This window comes from Octopus bimaculoides, chromosome Z, assembly GCF_046866305.1.
Source record: "Octopus bimaculoides isolate indiv1 chromosome Z, ASM4686630v1, whole genome shotgun sequence".
Taxonomy (NCBI): Eukaryota; Metazoa; Mollusca; class Cephalopoda; order Octopoda; family Octopodidae; genus Octopus; species Octopus bimaculoides.
The window spans coordinates 19124749-19147837 of NC_142944.1; the positions used below are offsets into that span (position 1 = coordinate 19124749).

General features: G+C 33.5%; 1 protein-coding gene across 2 annotated transcripts in view; it reads right to left on the bottom strand.

Annotated features, from left to right (window-relative positions):
* Window positions 1–11375: 11375 nt before the first annotated feature.
* The window catches only part of LOC106881858 (eIF-2-alpha kinase GCN2), a 114279-nt gene continuing 102565 nt past the window's right edge, over window positions 11376–23089 (bottom strand). For both annotated transcript variants that reach the window (XM_089365517.1, XM_089365518.1), the window contains 5 exons: window positions 22149–22266; window positions 20225–20329; window positions 19155–19204; window positions 16186–16254; window positions 11376–12474 (listed from right to left, as the gene is read on the bottom strand). In XM_089365517.1, the coding sequence (XP_089221643.1) occupies window positions 12420–12474; window positions 16186–16254; window positions 19155–19204; window positions 20225–20329; window positions 22149–22266 (397 nt within the window). In that variant the 3' untranslated portion in view covers window positions 11376–12419. The remainder of the gene's footprint in view (window positions 12475–16185; window positions 16255–19154; window positions 19205–20224; window positions 20330–22148; window positions 22267–23089) is intronic.

A 23089-nucleotide genomic window follows, 5' to 3' on the forward strand; every position in this document is an offset into this window, starting at 1 on the left:
TGCTGTGCCACATAAAATGCACTTGTGCCAGTGCTGCATAAATGCACCTGTGCTGGTGGTATGCAAAAAAGTACCCAGCACACTCTGTAAAGTAGTTGGCATTATGAAGGGCATTCAACCATAGAAACTGGGCCACAACAGACAACTGGAAACTGGACAGCTACCTGTCAAAATGTCCAACCTGTCAAAATGTCCAGTATGGACAACAGATGTTTAACAATGCTGATGATGATGTCCAGTGAAAGTTGTAAGAATATAGTGTCTCTTTAGATTGAGTTAAAGAATATTACCTGTGGCTGCAACTAATTTTAACCTTCATAAAAAAATAAGACAAATTCAATAAAAATACATATTTTATTTGAGTTTCATTTTATTTACATCATTTAAAAAGAAAGGCCTGCTTTTTAAACAAATTTATACATAATGATTGGTTTTTTTTATAATAGATGAAGTACAGTTCTTGAACTCAGTGGGAATTTTTTTTCATTTTTTTAATATGTTAATTACCTTTTGCTGAACTGGCATATGCTTTTTGGGTGTTGTTATTTTTTTTTATGTTTGACAGCTTATATATACTTTCATATCATATTTTCAATGTAATTTGGTTTGGTCTTAAGGGCTTACATGAACTAATATTAACAGATCAATGATTCATAGAATTTTTTTATGTCTTTTTTTTTTTGCAACATGTACAGTAGAAAGAAGTGATGTGTGTGTATAACATGATAGTTTTGTATAATGTTTAATATTCATGGTCTATGAGAAATGTAAAAAACAAAAAGAAAAAAAATTTTTTCACACAAAAAAGTCTTTGAAAGTCAAGTTACAGAGTCAAATTACTTTACAAGTACATATGAAACTGATGATGGGATACTGATTTATAAGGGTGAAACCAAAAATTTAAGTGTAAATTATCAAAGCTATTCCTTCAATTAAACTTGTACAAAAAAATGCCTTCGTCTACTTGATTGTACTAATTAATAATATGTTTCAGAGAGCCTCTGACAAGTAAGAATATGCCTATACATATAAAAAAAACAGTTAAAGAATTAACTGTAATAGAACCAAAAAATAATAATAATCATAATAAAGATGTCTTGAATGAAACAGATGGGAAACAATTCCTTCAAAACTATGAAATTGTCAAAGTTTGGGATTAACAAAAAGATCTTGAATGAAGCCTGTTGACCTTAGTAACAGTAAGTAAACTAATAATATATAAAAGTTATTTTAATAACACAACATCAGAATTGTCTCATAACATAAAATTAAAATATTAGGTGAAGGAGTGGCTGTATAGTTAGAAGGTTCACTTTGCAATCCTATGGTTCCTGGTTCGCTCCTATGGTACAGACATCTTGGCAAATGTTTTCCATCAGAGCTGGTGGTTGACTAATACCTTTGGTTGACAGAAACTTCATGGAAGTTTGGTGTAAATAAGTGTGTTTTTGTTTCTGTGTATTTTGGTGCAAATTCCTCGTGATGTTTAGTTTCTAGTGGGAGGTAACTCCCTCATAAGGGACATAACCAAAGATAAACATAGCCATTTGATAAATAGAGAAGAATAAAATAAATATCAAAGTACTGAGGTTGATATAATATATTAAGACCCATGAAGACAGTACTCCAAGCATGGGTGAAGTTCAATTATAGAAGCCAGCAAAAGATAAAAGAATTAAGCATAGGATATGTATTGTATTACAATAAAAGATCAAATATACAAATGCAAAACATTCTTAATGTATGAATAACTCTATATACAGCAGCAGAAAACTGTTGAGTTTGATGAAATGGCAAACATGAGTTGTTCATAAGAGAAATAAAATTATGAAACGTAAAATGAATTTTTTTTAAAACTTAGCCAACTGGAAAGTATTGAAAATAAAATCCTAAAAGGAGATGATACAAGAGTATCTTAATAAAAGAGCAGAAAAGAGATGACAAGGGAGTATCTACATGGCTGTTCAACCTACTAAAAATAGCAGCCAAATTTTTCTCACATCACAGCCTACATTTTTTTAAAAAAGTAAGTATATATTGGTTATTGCAGATCCAGATATACAAGGAGGGATGGTCATGGTTAGATCATAAATTTGTTTGATGAAGGCCAAAATGGTGAAATTCATGAATTTGGATAAGTTTAGTATGTCATAATTACATTCCAGAGACAAGATTTAAGAAAAAAGCAAAAATTATTTAACTTTAAACTATCAGATTCTTCTCCTCCCAATGGCATACAGACTTATGAATTTCAATGTATAATTTTTGGCAGACACACACACACACACGTACGTATGTATGTATGCACACACACTCATGCTCACATACACCCACCCACATATTACTATCTTAATGCTTGCATTTCAATGTTTACTCATATCAAGCAGAATTAACTGAGGCAGATTTATGTCAGCAACTATCACTATTTCCCAACTAGTTAATATTTCCTGTGGATGGACATATATTCACATAACATTGGAAACCAATGATGCTGCCTGCAAGAAGGTGATGCTTGTTTATCTATTTACAACTATTATACAAAATGTCAAAACAAGGAGGCACTAACACCCAGATACTTAACCAGTTTTCCTTCAGGTGTGGCTAGTGTAGCAGTGGCTGTGTGGTAAGAAGCTTGTGTCTCAACCACATGGGCAAGTGTTTTCAACTATAGCCTTGGGTCGACCAAAGCTTTGTGACTGGATTTTGCAAGTGGAAACAGAAAAAAAAACCCATTATTATATATATGCACACACATATATGTGTGTGTGTGTGTGCGTGCGTGCACACGCATTCATGTCTGTGTTTGTCCCCCACCAGCACTTGACAACTGGTGTTGGTTTATTTACATCCCCATAACTTGGAGATTCAGCAAAAGAAACCGACAGAAAAAGTACCAGGCTTAACAAACGAATAAATACTGGAGACGATTTATTCAACCAAAAAAAAATTCTTCAAGGTGGTGCCCCAGCATGGCCACAATCTAATGACTGAAGCAAGTGAAAGATAAAAGATACATATGCATACTTTACACACCATACACACACACACACACACACACACACAACAGGATTCTTTCAGTTTGCATCAACGAAATTCTCACAAGTTTTGATGGATTTAGGACTATAGAAGGAGACATGTGGCCAAGGTGTCATGCAATGAGACTGAAACCGAAACTACATGGCTGGACAACAATCTCCTAAACTACACTACACAGCCAGTATATTTTTCTTTTATATCACATATCAACTGATTTACATTTTTATATCACATGGTTATATCAATTTGTATTTCCATAACGTCACAACATGTTTGCACCAATTTATAGGTGAACCAGGAAATGTTGAATGAATTGTCCTACCTAGAAATAGTCAACTGTGCTTGATTGTTTAGTTTAATACACTATCAGTTAAGGTTGTGGTTTTTTTGACAGCTAAAGACAGGACAATATTTAAAATAACAAAATAAAATTGCTCATGTTACACACACACTGGTTTTATTGTGCTAAAAAGTGAGTTCAGTGCTGGGCAACTCTTTATCTACTCAAATTCACACAGGGGAACTTCTTGGGCTTTTGAAATTTTGCACAGACTTACAGAATTTAGGAAGTGGTCTTGTTTACAAGTTTATTTCCAACACAAACACACACACACACACAAGCTCACACTAATACACAGTATGTGTGTGTGTGGTTCTCTATCAATTTCAACAAAGATTCAGTTGTTTGATTAATTGAATTATTTGCTTATTGATTTAACTTGTGTGTGGCCGGGCCATTCCACAGACAAGTGCAATATTAAAGTAATTCTCAGGCAGAATCACCTACAAGATACTGCATTTGACAAGGCTTTACCTTTGAATTACAGGTACAATCTACATGATATACTTCTACACAGTTTCCATCCACCCAATTTCATTCACAGGTATGAGTCAATTCAGAGCTATAGAAAATAACATTTACCCAAGATGGTATGCACTGTGATCAAACAGGATTCTTCTTGGTTCCAAAGTAAATATATTAACCATTTAGTTATACTGTGCCTATTTATATAATTTTATGGAAGCAGATATTCCATTAATGAAACTCCAAGTGTTGCCTTTTGGTTCATTAGGCAGTTGTTACTCAACACGGAATGTAGATTTATATATAATTTAGGTTCTTTTAGTAAGTTACAAAATATTTCAAAGTATACACATAATTTGATTGGTTGTTGGGATATGATAAAAAGCATTGAACAATACAAATGTAAGAAGTAGGTATAAAGAAAGAAAAGAGACAAAAATGTAAATTAGAAAATGAAAACAGAAAAAAAATGAGGCCAAGAACATGAATTGCAGTAAAACAGAATGGATTTCTTGAAGGGAAATTGATTAACTGTTAGAGATGAAAAATAGAGGTAATAATTTAAGAAAATTAAAGGTTAAAAAGAATCTATAAACTTAGAAAGTTTTCATATCAGTGATGCATGCGATAGAAAGATGAAGACCCCGGGGATAAGAGTAAAAAGAAAAGCATGAGGTATTATGTTTTATTGCGTAATCAATTGTTTTTAAAAGGACTTGTATTGCAGATTTATTTATAAAGAAGACTTACACTGTTTATACTTATACAGTACAAGTATGTACTGTCACTAAACAGAAGCTAACAATAAGAGAGAAAATGAGGTGAAGGAGAAATTTAAGGAATGATATAAAATTATATATAATATGGCATACATATGAGTAAGATAATTGTAAAGTATTATTTATGATAGTATAACATAGTAATAGAAAGTCATGAAAATGTACACATATGAAATATATATACAGAGCAATGTATGTGCCAAAGTGGTAACGCTATTGTGTATATTTATATAGCATGTATGAATAATGTAATTAAATAATTACCAATATGGTAATTTATATTATAACAATTTAGAGTTCTTCAATGAAAATTAATAGCTATGTCTGAATATTCCTATAACAGAATAAACTTTCTAGTCTTTCAGAGAGGCACAAGACACAAAAATGGTTGTAACATGATACAAAATTTCTTAATTTGATATGGACGTTGAGTGTGTTTGTCTTTTGAACTCCAAATATATTTAGATAAAGTAGTTTCTGATCATTTGACTGAGTGTTTAAAAATGTAGTGTTAGTCATATCTCAATTTAAACAAGTTAAACTTTAAACTGGTGTAGTCTAAAATAATAACTGATACATTTTCTACTCACACTATATAGTGTACATTTTTTAAAATTCAATTGAATAAATATGAATTTAATTTAATTTTCTTAAATATCGCCAAGCTACTACAAATTGTAGTTTGTTGGACATCAACCATTTAAAAGACATTACATAGGTTTTAAGCAATTGCATGGTTAAAAAGTATTAGGATTACAGGAAGCACAAGTTTTATTATTTTTAAGACTAATGTTCAACAAGGATTCAGTAAAGTTACCCATGGTAGAATGGCTGCCCTTAATATTTTACAAAAATATTTTTCAAAACTTTACAGTATGATATTTTGTTTCCTATGTAGCATTATTGTTATTGTTCTGATGATAATAATAGGTTAGTAAGTCAGAAGTTAATACTTTGGTATATTTTCTTAAATCTAAGCTGGTGGGTGGTTTGAATACATATAAATATATTGTAAAATTTGAATTGGTTTTCCATAGGAATGGTTTTGGCAAATATTTATGTTTAATGTGATGTCAAAAAAAAAAAAAAAAAAGCATATTTTAACTCTTTAGTATTTAAACCAGCCATATCTGGCCCAAATATTCATATTGTTTTATGTTCAAACTAGCTAGATCTGACTCCTACTCAATGATATCATTCTCAAAATAAACTATCACATCATTGAAATCTTGAAGCTATGAGATTATTGCAAGATTAATTCAAAACAATGTGAATAAATAAGCATTACATTTGACAGAGTCATCTGAATGCAAATGGATTAAGGTATGTGTTGTCAATGATTTTCAAGTTTAAATATTTAAATTTATTGCAAATTTTTCAGAAATATACCTGTTTGTGAGTTAATAATGTTACATTATTAATAATGTTAAAATCCATTATCACAGTATAACCCATTAGGTAAAAATATTATATTTAGGTGCAATATACAAAGACAGATTAATTTGCAAATTTCTGCCAAGTTCATTAAAAATCAATGTTAATATCAAAGGAGGTAATACCCTTTTTCTTTATCTCCAAGTTTCTGTCAAAAAAATAACAGTGATTTCCTTCCACGTAACATGATTTTAATAATGGAATATGAGAACATGACTAATAGTGGACATTATGCTTTGGTAATAATAATGTAATAAGGTAATAATCTATGCTATCAAACTGGATAGATTCATATTGTTGATTATTATTGATGTTATTGGACTACTTTGTAGCTAAAATATTTTTGTTCCATAACAATAAATTAGAAGCTTCTTTTATTTTTATGACTATTTTGCCTGAAAATCTTTTGCAATTTAATTGATTTTCAGTTGGATTCATACATTTTGTAAATGGATTCCTCAGGAAATTAGTTTAAGATTCTTAAATGTGATATACAGTTTGCATAGTGCTAAAGCTTCACTAATTTCATTTCTGTTTAAATGAGTTACAATCTTTTCATATCCAAAGTTAATAGAATCAAGAGTGGTGTTATTCATATTTTGGGGGGGGGGGGGGTTATAAATCCATGGTGCTTTTTGATCGAAAGAGTGGTTTGCTTCATAAAAATATTTTGCTTTGTCTAATTGTACAACAAAAAAACATATTCTTCATCTTTTCCTCATTCTTTTTTTTTTTCTTTTCTTAACTTTTACCTCTTACACTACTGTATTTGATAAAACATTAAGTTTTTTTACACACACTATTCATATCAATTACCAACAACCAATCAAATTATATATCTTTTCAAATCTTTTGTGACTTACCAAGAGAACACAAACTCTGTGTGTGTGTGTGTGTGTGTGTGTGTGTGTGTGTGTGTGTGTAGATGTTCTAAGTTAAATCACTAAACTCTGATAAGTCACACTAGTGAAGTTCCAGCTTCTTTTAGATTTTATAGTACTCTATATTGGTTATTGAGTACTTTTTAACCTCTGTTTTAATTATTCATTTGTGTGTGTGTGTGTGTTTTGTGGGTACAACCTCATTACACTTAAATGTAGTTTTTAGCAGCATGAGAAACTGATATTAACTAAATGACAAGATACCCGAAAAGTATCAAAACAATATAAAAGACAATATGAATTTTTGTTGATCGTATTGGTTTTAACGTTTAACCATACTGACTTACAAAAAGACATAGGTAAACATGTAAATATTTAGAAAGACTGAGGAAGAAGCATAAATACAAATATTTAGATAGATGGATAGGTGGATAAATGAAGAAATGGCTGTGTAGATATATTGATACAGATATGGAATAAATTCAAATTAATTACAAATGGAGTATTCTTGTGAGATAAGTTGTTTATATATATATCTGATGATGGCTTAATTATCTCTCTGTAGATTGGAAAAAAATTACTATGATGGTGATACGTGTATGTAATCACCATCATCATTTGATGATGTCCACCCCATGCCAGCATGGAACATGGACGCTAAATGAATGATTATCATGATCATGATCATGATGCTATGTTGTGTTGTGTTGTGAATGCTTTGGGATTTAAAATCCATCATATGACATGCTGCTTGCATTTGTTATCACACTGATAACAAGGTTACATGACACATACTGTCTGAAGTATCTGTTTCCAGTTCAGTGCACTTTGGTTAGCTATAGGTTTATTGACTGACTGTTTTCCATTTTTGATATGTATTGATATCCTTTGCCCACACATTGGTGAATACATCAACTGTGTTGGTATACTCTTCTGTCTTGGAATATTGCATTAATGTAGTGTGGTCGTAGAAATACTCCAAGATGCTGCCATAACTTGTCATTTGGAGAATGTCATGTATATCTTACTTGGCATATAAACTTTCATCTGATATATTTGGTGTCCAAATATATTAGGTGAATCATTAGGCAATATCCAAGGGAGTATGTTTCCTGTGTATTGTTGTTGTATGATAGATATTGTCTAAGGGTGAACTGGTTGTGTGATCTTAACAAAAAGCCCTGACCTCTTACAGTCTTTTTTTAATAGTTTCCAGTCATTTCTTCATTTCTTCATAGTCCCAGTTTCTCTTGTTTTTCTTTTTGTCTTTATGTCACTTCCTCTCCCTTTTCTCTTTCCCCCACAATCTTATTCTTTCCTTCTTTCTCTTTTGCATTTTCATTTCTGCTACCATTAACGTCCTGACCTTTATCAGCTTTTTAGCTAGTCACTTGGATGGCATCAGAGCCAAGTGGTCTGTGATTTTTTTCATATCTTTGTTGTTATCTCTATCATACTGGTTGACATCATAAGTAGATACATGAAGTCACAACAATATAAAAATCCAATACTGAGCACCTTGCAATGGATGGCATCCTAAGCTTGCACAATTTCACCTTTGAGTATCTACCTATTTGCCAACATACCTATCCATCTACCCAACTTTCTACCTACCAACTTACCTATCCACCTATTCAGCTACGCATCTATCTAGCCATCCAATTATATGTCTGTCTCTCTATCTCTCTAAATGTCTGCCTGTCTTTGTCACCTCATCTATCAATATGGTTGAACATTAAAACCTAAACCAACAATAAAAAAACTCATTGTCTGTTATACTATTCTGATATTTTTTGATATCTTGTGCTTGAGAAGACTTGTCAAGCCAAGTGAAATCATAGTCATGGCCGATACCAGTGCCATCTGACTGGCACCCATGCCGGTGGCACATAAAAAGCACTGTTCAAGTGTTGGGCATCATAGAAGCAGTGACAGGTCACTAAGGGATTTGGTGATATACTGTGCTTGTGAAGACCTGCCAAGCCAAGTAAAATTGTAGTCATGGCTGATGCTGGTGGCATGTAAAAAACATTCACTACACTCTCGGAGTGGTTGGCATTAGGAAGGACATCCAGCCATAGAAACCATGCTAAATCAAATTGGAACTTGGTGCAGCTCCCCAGCTTACCAGCTTTTGGTCAAACCATCCAACCCATGTCAGAATGAAAAATGGATGCTAAATGATGATGATGATGATGATCTTATTTAGTTATCTCAGTGTCTCATACTGCTATAAAGTACATTTACAGCTAAGAAGTCATTAGCCACAGTTTAACTACATTGTATTATAAACACCAGCACACACACACATTTTTTGCTTCACAAGCATGTAAAAGAGTACACGGTATTTGTTGTAAAGTATATCTATTTCTACAAAACTAGAATATTTACTAGGTGCATGTGTGTGTGTTCATGATATAAAGATGTAATAAATTATATATATATTCTAAAGTATATGAGTATATAAAATAAAAATCTTATGGGAAGTAAAAATGTCTCTAAAAGTAAATCCATAAGTATAAAATTAAAATTGGGAGAAAAAAAATTCTTTTTTTACTTTATATACTGAAGTCAATTCTTATATAATAAGAATTTTAAATAACTTTATATAAATCATATATAAATGGGAAAAGGCTAATAAAAGAAAATAAGCAACAACATTTTTTAAAATAAAGATATAGTATGTTTCTAAATGTCACTGCAAATATATACATGAAAGTGGAAACTGGTCAGATAAGAACAACAAAAAAAAAAAGGCAAAAAAAAATTAGAAAATGTGAAGACCTTCACCCCAATCAATGTAGAACTCAAGAAGCACCGAAAAGAAGTAAGAAATGAAGACAAAAATAAACTCTCAAGGATCAGCATGAAACAAGAGTGAATGGAGAAGTGAATCAACATGAAACCAAGGAAAAAAAAAATCTTCAGGACGGAAAATAGAAATGGAAGATTTTGTTATAGCTGACTAGATTACTACTAAGACATTAAATATATATATATATATATATATATATATACACGCACACATACATACATATATAAACACACACACCAAAATAAAACAATAAATCAAGAGATGAAGACAAAATGCAATTTTGATAATTCTAACAATTAAAATTATCATTTCTGGCTATCCAGTCCTTGCAAAGACAGAATATACACAATCATATATACATATAAGAGGGGATGCTGATAAGTTCCTGGCTTTAAGGGTCTCACAAAAGGCCTGGTTAGAAGCTCATCCTTCCAAGTTCTTTTACAGGGCTTAGAAAAGTTGAAGGACTGCTGCAATAAATGTAGGAATTTGAAAGGGGAATATTTTGAATAAAATCATAATTAACTGATCCTCCTGTATTTTCTTTTACCCAAAGCCAGGAACTTTTCAGCACCCCATCAGATGTAATTGACAACTAATGTCAATAGGACAGAATGCCAAAACTTTGGCATAAAAACTGAAAAATAGTAACATGAATGATTTTGAAATCCAGTGAATAACAATACCCTGGATAAGATAATCTGGGACACAACTGTTCAGATCAACAAAATCTAACCATCTAGATATAATGAAAGACAAAGACGAAATTTCCACGTAAAACATTCCCTGAAAAGAAGTAAAAATAAAATTGTCAAAGGTAAGATGACCTGGAATTGGAAACAGTCAAAATGGTACCAATAATAGTAGATTCACTGTACAAAAGGACTAAACAGAAGAAACACATAAATTTAATCAAGGGTTCGAAAGTTTACACACAATCCTCCAAAAGTATTCTTTGCAATACAGCACACATTCTACATAAAATACAACTAGAACACACATCCATCTCTCAGAATATACATCAACAGATTCACAGTTAAATTGTATAAAAGTTTTCATAAGAGCAACATCAAAAACAAAGAACAAATTCCACAACATTCTCTTGAACCTTGAATGACAATACCACATGCACTTTGGAAATATAGGTGTACGCCTGATAGTGCAGGAAAAAAAATGTACATGTGGCATTGAAAATATAATAGTATATAAGTACAAACATGCAGATTTACATCTCTATATATCTATATCTACATAAGTATGTGTGAGTAAACGTGAATTTTGTGTAATTGTGTTTGAATGCATATGAGCATGATTGACTGTGTATTGGTGTGAACGAATGCATGTGAGTTTGTATAAATGTGCATGACTCTATACTTATGTGTCACTCTGTTAAGCTATCTTCTCTGTCTGCACAAAATATAATGGCTTTACAGCTGAATGTCTTTCCATATTTCATCTATTTTATGATAAAGTGAAAATAGCATTTATTTCCCAGACAGATAAACACTAGTAGGTTATATAAATGCACAATGCCAGCAGTAAGGTTTATGTTTAAAAATATAAACAAGTCACACAGATAAAAATATATGTGTTTACATTAGAAGAATATTATTTTTCCTTTCATATTTTTTTTTTAAATAAATTATTTACAGTTAAATGAAATGGTTTGATAGCCTATCAAATGAAAAAAATTAGCAGAGTTGTATTAACAACCTCTCTTTTCTAAAAGTCTTCACTAAAATGTTTTATATTACTTCAATCAGTGTCATCATTCTCTCAGATTATTCTAATTCTATCCCTGAATTAAACTTTGCATATAAATACATATATAGCAGATAGTTATATATTCCAATTGATGAAACTAGTTTTAATTAGATCAGAAAATTTCACTGCATAATTCTCTTACATACCATTACAATAAAATTACTATCAAATGAAACAAATTTGTAACTTCAGATTTTTAAAATTAGCATTTTGTTTCTCTTTAACCATTTTTAATATTCCATGCATTAAAATCAACAGTAACACATGTATTGCAGGCATTCTGAATTACTTCATTTATAAATAATTCTAGTCTCCATGTACACTCTTGCATATTATTTAAGAAATGATTCATCACTGTTTCGGGAGATACGGTGAAGGCTAGACTTTGCAGAAGAGGCCAGAAAAGTTATTATATGAAAAGTTATTACCTGTACTCATTAGGAAAATATAAAAATAATATTAGCCTTTAACTAACACTATTGTTTTCTTCTTTTTTTTTCCTCACCGCATTTCTTGTTAATGTTTTAATGTTCTTTGCCTTAAAAAATGTTAACACAAACTGGCTTATTCGTCTGATCAGAACTGAAATATTCCTATCCATTAATGCAATAAGAGATCACGACGAAATCACAGAAGGAGAAACTGAATGGTATGATACAGATAAATAGATATATTGAGTTTCTGTAATATTTAAACTAACTAAATGATTAAATTTAACCCATTTCAATATGGTTAGAAAAAAAAAAAGTTTGAAAATATCTCTTTTGCTTTGTATTTTTTCTCACTACCATCAAATTAGAAAAAAAAAATTAAAAAAGAAAAGGACAGACAGACAGATTGAGACATCACTGTTGCTTGGTAAACATCATTTTTTTTTTTTCTTGTTATCACAAAGTTGCTGAATTTCATAAAATTTGGTACGTGTCACTCTGCTTACTGTATAATATTATGCAATCACCACTGAAAGAAAGTAAAGACAAAATAGAAGAGCATGTTTAAAAATAATTGTTCCTGATACATGTAAAAAAAAATTCAGAGACATTTATTTTATGTGTCATCAGAAAGATTTTTTTGATAATTAATATAGTTACAAATTTGCCAGTGTCACCTGACTGGCACCCAAAAAGCACCATTTGAGTGTGGTCGATGTCAATGCTGCCTGACTGGCTCCCATGCCGGTGGTATGTAAAAAGCACTCACTACACTCTTGAAGTGGTTGCTGTTAGGAAGGGCATCCAGCTGTAGAAACCTTGCCAGAACAGACTGGAGCCTGGTGTAGCCTCCCAGTTTGCCAGTTCCTCAGTCAGACCGTCCAACCCATGCCAGCATGGAAAGCAGACAATAAACAATGATGTTGATGAAACTTGATACAGCAAACAACATATTTTATTTCGTTGACGTCATAAGAATTTTATAAACATTCAAAGGAAAGTGAATTAACTCTTTTATTGAAATACTCAAAGCACACACATAAAGCTATAAGCATCATCATCATCATCATCATCATCATCATTTAATGCCTGTTTTTCCATGCTGGCAGGGGTTGGATGGTTTGACTGAAAACTGGTAAGCTGCACCAGGTTTCAATCTGATTTGGCATGGTCTCTACAGTTGGATGTCCTTCATAATGCCAACCACTCCAAGAGTGTAGTGGGTGCATTTTATGTGCCATTGGCACAGGTGCCAGTTACAAAACATCAGCACCAACCACAACTACGATCTCACTTGACTTGACAGTTCTTCTCAAGCACAGTATATTGCTAAAGGTCTCAATCACTTGTCACTGCCTCCGTGAGGCCCAAATTTCAAAGGGTGCTTGGGTGCTTTTTATGTGCCACCAGCATGGGTGCCAATTACACGACACTGGCATCAGCCATGACTAACAATAATAATAATGGTTTCAAATTTTGCCACAAGGGAAGCCATGTTGAGGGAGGGGATGAGTCCATTACATTGACCCCAATGCTTCACTGGCACTTAATTTATCGACCTCAAAAGAATGAAAGGCATAATAATAATAATAACAATAATAATAATAATAACAATAATAATAATAATAATAATAATTTCTACTGTAGGCACAAGGCCTGTAATTTTGGGGAGGTGTAAGTTGATTATATCGACCCTGAAAGGACGAAAGGCAAAATCGAAGTCAGTGTAATTTGAACTCAGAATGTAGCAGCAAATGAAATACCACTAAGCATTTTGCCAGCCATGCTAATGATCTTGTCATTAGCATGGCTGGCAAAACAACAATAACAATAATAATAATAATGTCAGAGGACTGTCTCATGCTCAAATATATGCTTTGACAGAGTTTCTATGGCTAGATAAATCTATAAACAATAGCATGTAAATATTGGATTGAAAATCCCTTTTATAGTCAGAACAAGCAAAAGGCTGCCCATGGGACGTAAACCCACATCTCCTATAGATGACAGGTGTTCTATCAAAGCAGTCCTTCATGAATTTCTCTATCCATTTTGGAGACTTTCTTACCACCAAGAATTACACATTAATGTCAGAAGAATTTTAAAAATCGCAGTTGTGGTCATTGCTGGTGTCATGTAAATGGCACCTGTGCCGGTGACATGTAAAAAGCACCCATTACACACTTGGAGTGGCTGGCATTAGGAAGGGCATTCAGCTGTAGAAACTATGTCAAATCAGATTGGAACCTGGTGCAGCTCTCTGGCTTATTAATTCCAGTCAAACCATCTAACCCATGCCAGCAAGGAAAGTGGACGTTAAATGATGATGATGATATATGCTGCAACCAGTACATATTTAGGATGAAAGACCTATGCCTAGTTATTATATGAAAGATTAACTCTACATAGCCTTTTCTTACAATAAAAAGATTGGAAACAATGTTTTTATGCTAAAAATATTGCATTAGTAAGCATTGCTATGATTGAATTTTGTTCATGCCTTTTGGACAAGTTTTTTTTTCTTTTCCTTAATTCATAAAAGGGCAGTGGCCTACTGGTTAGGATGTTGCAGTCACAGTTGCTAGATCATGGGTTCAGTCCCTAGACTAAGTGATGTATTGTGTTTTGCATGTCACGTCACTCCAAGTTTTCTCATCTGTAAATGGGTAACCTTGTGACAAATTGATGTACAAGAGTGAGATGGTAACTCAGGAAAATCACCTGAACCAAAGCCTCATGAGCCATGTTCTGTCCTCAGCAATCAAAGGGATAAATAGTACAATCCTTACTGTGAATCCCTACTTGTTGGGATTGGTTATTCAACCACGTTGACCAGTTTCCGTGTGAAATAACATTATCTGGTATTTATTTAGTAAAGGTTTATTATTATTGCTATTATGTTGTTTTATACATTACCTCTCAGCTGAAAGCTTATGGTTTAACAATTTATAGCTGAGCATAAGCATCCCTGGCAAAAATAGCACCCACTGGCTCACTGTGTTCGCTATAAACAAGTACCCCAAAGAACTATGGTTATATATATACTGCTGGTATCTCAGGTTAGCAACCATGATTGTCTCATACCTAGTACTACTAATGTGTTCTTACATTCACTTTTTAAGACTGTGAGGGTATAAATCAAGAGAGAATTAGGTGATATTTCTAGATCTGACAGCAAACAAGAGTCAATGACATCATAAGAACCAACAAAGAGAACAAATATAGTGGATTGGTCACATCGTGTAACTGAAGGACACCAGTTGGACAATCAGGGTGACAGACTGGAAACTAAGACAATGGACAAGCTCAAGAGGCCAACCAAAGAGAAAATGGCGAGATGACCTCCCTCACTCCCTGGGGCTTACATGGCTAATACTGGCCAGAGACAGCTGGTGGTGAAAGGTCAGGGAGGGGTTCCTCTTTCAGGAGTGATGAAACCCTAGAAATCTCAAAATTACTAGCAGGTTATAAAAACATAATGATTCCCACATATGGCTGTATTATGGCCAGTGAAGAGAATCTGATCTGTGAGTAGAAAATTGATATCTATTGGTCTTATTGCTTAGCTACAAGATCAGCCATGACTAGAAGTTTGCTACTCCTAGACACAGAATTCCCCCTAATTTCTAGGTGTAGGTTGCAAGAATCAAAGAACTCTCTCTCTCTCTCTCTCTCTCTTTGTCAACTCAAAATGTTACTCTTTATTCTTTTACTTGTTTCAGGCATGCTGGGACACTACCTTGAAGGGTTTAGTTAAATAGATCAACCCCAGTACTTATTTTTTAAGTCCAGTACTATATTTCTGTTGGTTTCTTTTTGCCAAACTGCTAAGTGGCAGGGGAATAAACAAAGCAATACCAGTGGTCAAGGGAATGATGGGGGACAAACAAAGTACAAAGACACACACATAAATGACAGGCTTCTTTCAGTTTCTGTCGACCAAATCCACTCACAAGGTTTTTGTCAGCCCAAGGCTATAGAAGAAGACACCTGCCCAAGGTACTATGCAGTGGGACTGAACCCAGAACCACATGGTTGGGAAGCAAACCTCTTATGCAGTCACACCTTCACCTATATCAAAACAGTCACACCTGTACTTATATCCACACAACAATGCCTGATCCTGAATTCTCGTATTTTTGACTTACCATTATATTAATAAGAAATGTAATTTGGATTACTTTAACTAAGTAGAAAAAAAAACCATTTAAACAAAAAAAAAAAGAAAATGAAATATTACCAATTATCATTTTTCAGTTTTTTAATACTTTCATTTACTTCTCTTGTTAGTTGCTTGTCTTTTGACTTGCTGCAAAATGCAAAATTAAATTATTTTTAATAAAATGAAATAATTTGAATTATTATTATATCAATAACAAAATTGGTTAGTCCACATTATTATTTTAAGAGCATAAGACTGGTTTCATGGTTTCTCTGGTGTATATGGTCCCCCCTGGAGAGGACACTGGTCCATCCCAGAAGTACTCTTTTATACCAGCTGAGTGAACTGAAGCAACATGAAATGAAGTGTTTTGCTCAAGAACACAACAAATCACTTGGTCCAAGAATTGAAACCACAATCTTATGATCATGAGTTCAACACCCTAACCGCTAAGCCATATGCTTCTACAAATAATAGAATTAATAAAGTAAAAATAATTCAAATTAAGTAAAGTAAATAATTTCTTAACCAGTAAATATATAAATAAATAACACTTTCTAACATAGGCACAGGTCTAAAATTCTGGGACAGGGTGACAGTTGATTAGATTGCCACCAGTACTTGATTGGCACCTTATTTAATCAACCCCAGAAGAATGAAAAACTAAGTTGATTTTGGCAGGATTTGAACTCAGAAATCTAAACAGACAGAAAAAAATACCACAAGGCATTTTGCCCAAAGCTCTAACAATTCTGCCAATACACCATGCATATGAATAAATGAATGAATATATAAAATAACAACCCTTCTAAGTGGCAGAAGGCTTTACTATAAGTAGGTGTTGGTTATTATGTAGCACCAATACTAAAATAACTGCACTACCTGTCTGCTGTTGCTGCAATTAAAATGCAGCAATGTCCAACACAGACTTCTCAGATGACTTTATAAGACTATCTTTAATATTTTACCTTGCTTTACTTGTTTCAGTTGTTAGGCTGTGGCCACTCTGGGGCACCACCTTGAAGAATTTTTAGTCAAATGTATCAACCCCAGTACTTATTCTATCAGTCTCTTTTGCCAAACCACTAAGTTATGGGGATGTAAACACACCAACACCAGTTGTCAAGCAGTAGTGGAGGGCAAACACAGACATGAAAACACACACTTGTGTGTGTGTGTGTGTGTGTGTGTGTGTATACACAACAGACTTCTTTCAGTTTCTGTCTACCAAATCCACTGACAAGCTTTGGTCAGTTTGAGGCTACAGTAGACGACACTTACCCAAAGTGCCACACAGTAGGACTGAACCCAGAACCATGTGATTGAAAAGCAAGCTTCTTACCACACAGACATGCCTGTGCCTATGAACTATTTGGCATAAGAGTGGCTGTGTTGTAAGTAGCTTGCTTATGAACCACATGGTTCCGGGTTCAGTCCCACTGCGTGGCACCTTGGGCAAGTGTCTTCTACTATAGCCTCGGGCCAAAGCCTTGTGAGTGGATTTGGTAGACGGAAACTGAAAGAAGCCCGTCGTATATATATATATATATATATATATATATATATATATATATATATATATGTATAAGTATGTATGTGTGTGTGTTTGTATGTCTGTGTTTGTCCCCCCAACATCGCTTGATACTAGGCTTACAAAGAATAAGTCCTGAGGTTGATCTGCTCGACTAAAGGCGGTACTCCAGCATGGCCACAGTCAAAATGACTGAAACAAGTAAAAGAGTTATATTAAATAGGTAAGTTGTTGCTAATATAATTAATGCATTATCACCATTGCTGACATCATCATTTAATGTCTGTTTTCCTGCTGGTGTGGCTGAGGTAGCTTGATAGCAACTAGCAATGCCGAAGACTGCACCAACTTCTATTGTCTGTTTTGGCATGGTTTCTATTGTTGGATGCCCTTCCTAACACCAGCTACTTTACAGAGTGCACTGGGTGCTTTTTATGTGTCACCAGCAGCAGTGAGGTCACCAAGTAACTTGCAGGACAAGACCTTTCAACTGAATGGGAAGTAGTATTGAGGGAGAGAGAAAGTATCTTGAATTAGAAGAAAAACATGGCTACCTTAGAGAGAGAAGTGGCGGGGAAGATATGATGGGGAGAGAGAAGGGGGCCTGTACACTCATGTTAGAGGGTAAATGTATATAGCAAAGTAGGCTGAGGACTGTAGAAGGTGAGTGGGTGGGTGAGTTCGCAAAATACTGAAAGGAGAGGGGGAGTCTAGTGGTAGGAGGAAATGTAATGAGTGTGCACTGATAGAGAGAGGGGGTACTAGGTAGATATATTGTGGAGAAGGAATTCAAGGGGACATATGTGCAGGTAGGTACATGAGGGAGAACACAGGGGAGAGGGAAGAGAGAAACAGCAGGGGTGTGCATTGGCAGGAGAAGAAACATGGACATGGATTTTACTTAGCTGGGTAAAAAGCACTAAGTCCACTCTGCTGAGTGGTTGGTTTTAGGAAGGGCATCCAGCTGTAAAAATCCTGCCAAAACAGTCACAGAAGTCTGGTGCAAGCTTCTGCCTGGCTGGCTCTTGTGAAACCATCCCACCTATGCTAGCATGGAAAGTAAACATTGAACAACAACAACGATGATGATGATGATGACGACAACAACGATGACAATCATCATCATCATCATTATTATTTAATGTCTGTTCTCCATGCTGGCATGGGTTGGACTGTGGTGATAACAAAGACCGAAAAATATTCAATGTTTCTTCCAGTTTTTATATTTCTTTTCTGATACTATATTAAACTGAATAGATCTGGATTTGCAATATATTCATGTAGAAAAGCTAAATACATTCTCTAAAATTAGAGATAGCAACTAGGCTTAAGCTTAGCAAATTTCTTACCAAATAACAGAAAGAGGATTAAACTTTATTCTTTTAATAGTTTCAGCTCATGGCTGTGGCCATGCAGGGACATGCAACACTGTAATCTTTTAGGACTGCTCTCCCATTTAAAAAACCGATACAGAAAAAAAAGTAGGAAAATAAAAGAGTTCAATTAAAATACTTACCAGTTTTTGACTGAAGAGTTTTTTCTATCACAAGACAGGTTGTTTGTAAACTATGAAAAGAAACCAGCAAAAGGAGAAATAAGAAAGAATTTTAAAACAGCACAAAGAAAATATCAGTGTTAATGTTTAATAAAGCAGAAGCTTCTATGTGGTCACGTGACTTTCTGGAAATAGCAGTCAAATCTCCCTTGAATCCAACCTTAATATCTTAAATAAAGTAGGATATATTAAACAATGTAGTTTCTGTTATAAAAAAGAATAGGATGTTTGCAACATTCGACATCTTTAACCCTTTAGTATTCAGATTACTCTGTTAAATGTAATGCTTATTTATTCACATCGCTTTGAATTGATCAAGCATTATCTCATAGCTCTAAGATTTTCAATGATATGATTGTTTCTTTTTTAGGGTAAATCTAAGAGGCCAGATGTGGTCAGTTTGAACATAAAACGGGCAGAATATTTGGGTTGGACATGGCGGGTTTAACCCTTCAGCATTCAGGTTCCTCTGTCAACTGTAATGCTTATTTATTCATATTGCTTTGAATTGATCAAGCATTATCTCATAGCTTTGAGATCTCAATGATGTGATTGTTTATTTTTACAACATTGTAGAGAAGATGTGAGAAGCTGGATCTGGCCAATTTGAACATAAAACAAGCAAAATATTTTGGCTGTATATCATCATCATTATCATCATCATTTAATATCTGTCTTCCATGCATGCATAGGTAGTACGGTTGACAGGAGCTGGTCAGGTAGAAAACTACCCTAGGCTGCTGTGTCTGTTTTGGCAGGGTTTTTATAGCGGGATGCCCTTCCTAACACCAACCACTCTGCATTTTATGTGACACTAGCATAGGCAAGGTTAGTGTTTTGGCATGATTTTTACAGCTGGATGCCTTTCCAAGTGCCAACCACTTTATCGTGTGGACTGGATGTTTTTACGTGGCCCATTTAATTGCTAAAGGAGTTAAATCATAGATTTGGTCAACTATGACAGCTCTAGGGACTAAACAATGACAACAGTGTTAAAAAGAGTTTCTTTGAAATAAAATACATCAACTTACAACAATTTCATCAAGTACTTCTTTAGAAAGATCAGCAGCAATCACTTGTATTGTAGAACCATTCAAAGGAGCCCATTTCAAACTTCCTTCAAGTTTTGAACAAATCTAAAATTTAAATTTTCATATCTTTTGGTAGATGTACATTATAAATGGCTCAATTATCACATTTTCTTTTTAGTTATTCTTATCATTATTCTTTTACTTGCTTCAGGCAATGGACTGTAGACATGTTGTGGCATCACCTTGAAGGATTTCAGTCAAATGAATCAACTCCAATAATTTTTTTACTCATTTTTAAGCCTTGTGATTATTCTATAAGTTTGTTGTGTCTAATCGCATGCATGTGCATGTGTGTCTGTGTTCGACTGGATTGCCTGTGTTCAGTCCACTGCAGGACAAGGGTCTCAGCATGTTCTCTCCATCAACCACGATCTGATGTGAAGGTCATGAATTTGAGCCTGAGATCATACTGGTTTGTTGAGCTTACTCTGCCATGGCTTGGCAGATGGATGCAGTTTTTATACTTATACTTGAAATAAAACTAATGACAGAAAGACAAGCATGTGTGTGTGCGTGAGTGTGTGTGTGTGTGTGTGTGCGTGTGTGTGTGTGTATGTATGTATGTATTTTGCTTGATCTCAACACCTTTAGGATGAACGGTTGTATATCATCTCATACCTTTTCATCCTGTTTTGCATATTTTCATGGGTCAACTATGAAAATTGGTTTTGAATGTTTTCTATTTTTATTGTCTGCATATTACTAATAATAATAATAACAATAATAATAAGGCCCCGATGAGATGTGGTATCCCATATTTTATAATATTTTATAATATGCATGAATCGTTCTGGATATTGCATCAAAATGTTCATAGGTCACTTTCATTATTATTATTATTATAATAAAGTATTTTCAATGGATCAGTTTTGAGCTCTCTTTAAAGTCGATATATATATATATATATATATATATATATATATATACAAAAACTCAATTGTGAGTATTTTGCTAAGTTTGTTAACAAATACTATATTCTTTTGCCTAATTTTTGGTATAAAAAATATATATAAACACATGCATATATATATATATATATGTGTGTGTATATGCCCATTGGTATACATAACATGGATATATATATAATGTAAGTGATAAATACAATATATATACAAATTATTTTTTTGCATTGTTCTAATTAAGTTGTTGCTATCGTTGTTGTTTTTCTGATGGTGGTAGTGGTGGTAGTGAAAGTTTCATGCTTTCATGCTAGCATAGCCAACATGAGAGTTTCTCTCATGGTATCTACCACAGTATAGTTTGTTCTAAAAGAACATTCACATTCAATTGGGGATTAATATTACCTCTCGGTATTAATACTGCCTCTGTCACTTATATATGTATATATATATCATGTTTCCAACTAATTCACAAGTCCCATTAACCCTTTTGCCAACCTTGATGCCAACCACCCTGAAACTGTCTCAGGTTCTATAACACCAACTTTATGTTTTGAAGTGATCTAAATTATTTCCATCAAAATTTCATGCTGATTTATATTCCAAACACCAGCTTCATAATGCAGAATGACAAAGTTATTTTACTGAATTACTCATTATTTACAAAATTCTGTGTTCTGACAGAAATATGGTACAAAAGGTTTAAATGGAACAAGAAATGAAAGACATTACAACAGCAAAATATAAATACTGACAGCAAAAAGGAAACAACTACAGAATCAGCAACAATTGTCTTAACAAGATAAATAATGTAAATTATTGACTGATGAACTAGTTAATACAATATGGCTGTACATACAACTGTAATGTAAATACAATATGTTATTTTTTTTTAAATGTTCTTGTTATAAACTTCAATCACAAACCACTCCCACACAACAGATATTCCAAAAAAAATTACTTACTGCAGTTTCAATTTTACTGTTCCCATGTACTTTCTTGTGGTTGATATGAACAAATTTGAAATGAAAGTCATTGCTTTTCCCTGTAGGATCATTCTCAGGGTTTTCTGAACATCCATCACTGTAAGAAAATTTTTTTTAAAAATGGGTGAAATAATAAAAGAAATAAAAACCATACAAACATCTAGAGAAGCACTTAATGTCAAATATGAAATACAGATGGACAAATGGTTATCTGAGTTGTTCCATCACATAATTGCAGCAGGATTCTACAATTTAACCATGAAAAACATTTGAATTATAAAAAAACAATGCTAATTATTTTATAATATATTCGAGCACATCACAAAATAGAAAAATGGTCTTAAAAATTCTCTTTGATATTATGTTCAAGATTTCCTAGCTGACTATCCATTAGAACTATTTATGTCATTAATTAATAGGATATACATTGAAAGAATCTGTCAAAGAGCTGCTTAAAATCCATTTAGAAGCATGACCACAAGATTAAGACACTTGCATTACAACCAAATTGTTTCAAGTTCAGAACCATTTTGGAGCACTTTGGAGAAATATCTTTAACTTTGTCATCTTGTCCAAAAGGTCCAGTGTTCTGAGGTCACCCTTCAGGACTTTGTCCCATGTCTTCTTGGATCTCCTCTTCCACAAGTTCCACCCACTTTGAGTAAATGGCACTTCTTTTTGGATGTGTCAGCATCCATCTGCATCACATGACCAAACTAACAGAGTTCACTCTCATACACACTGCATCTAATTGTTCTTATACCTAACTTCTCTCAATGCACTAACACTCTGTCATACATGTACACTTATATTATACATCTAGAAGAGCATACTAGCTTCATTACTCTCGAGTTCAGCTCCATATAGCAGCACCTTGGACAAATATTATTAGTTTATGCACCTTGTGAACATATATACAT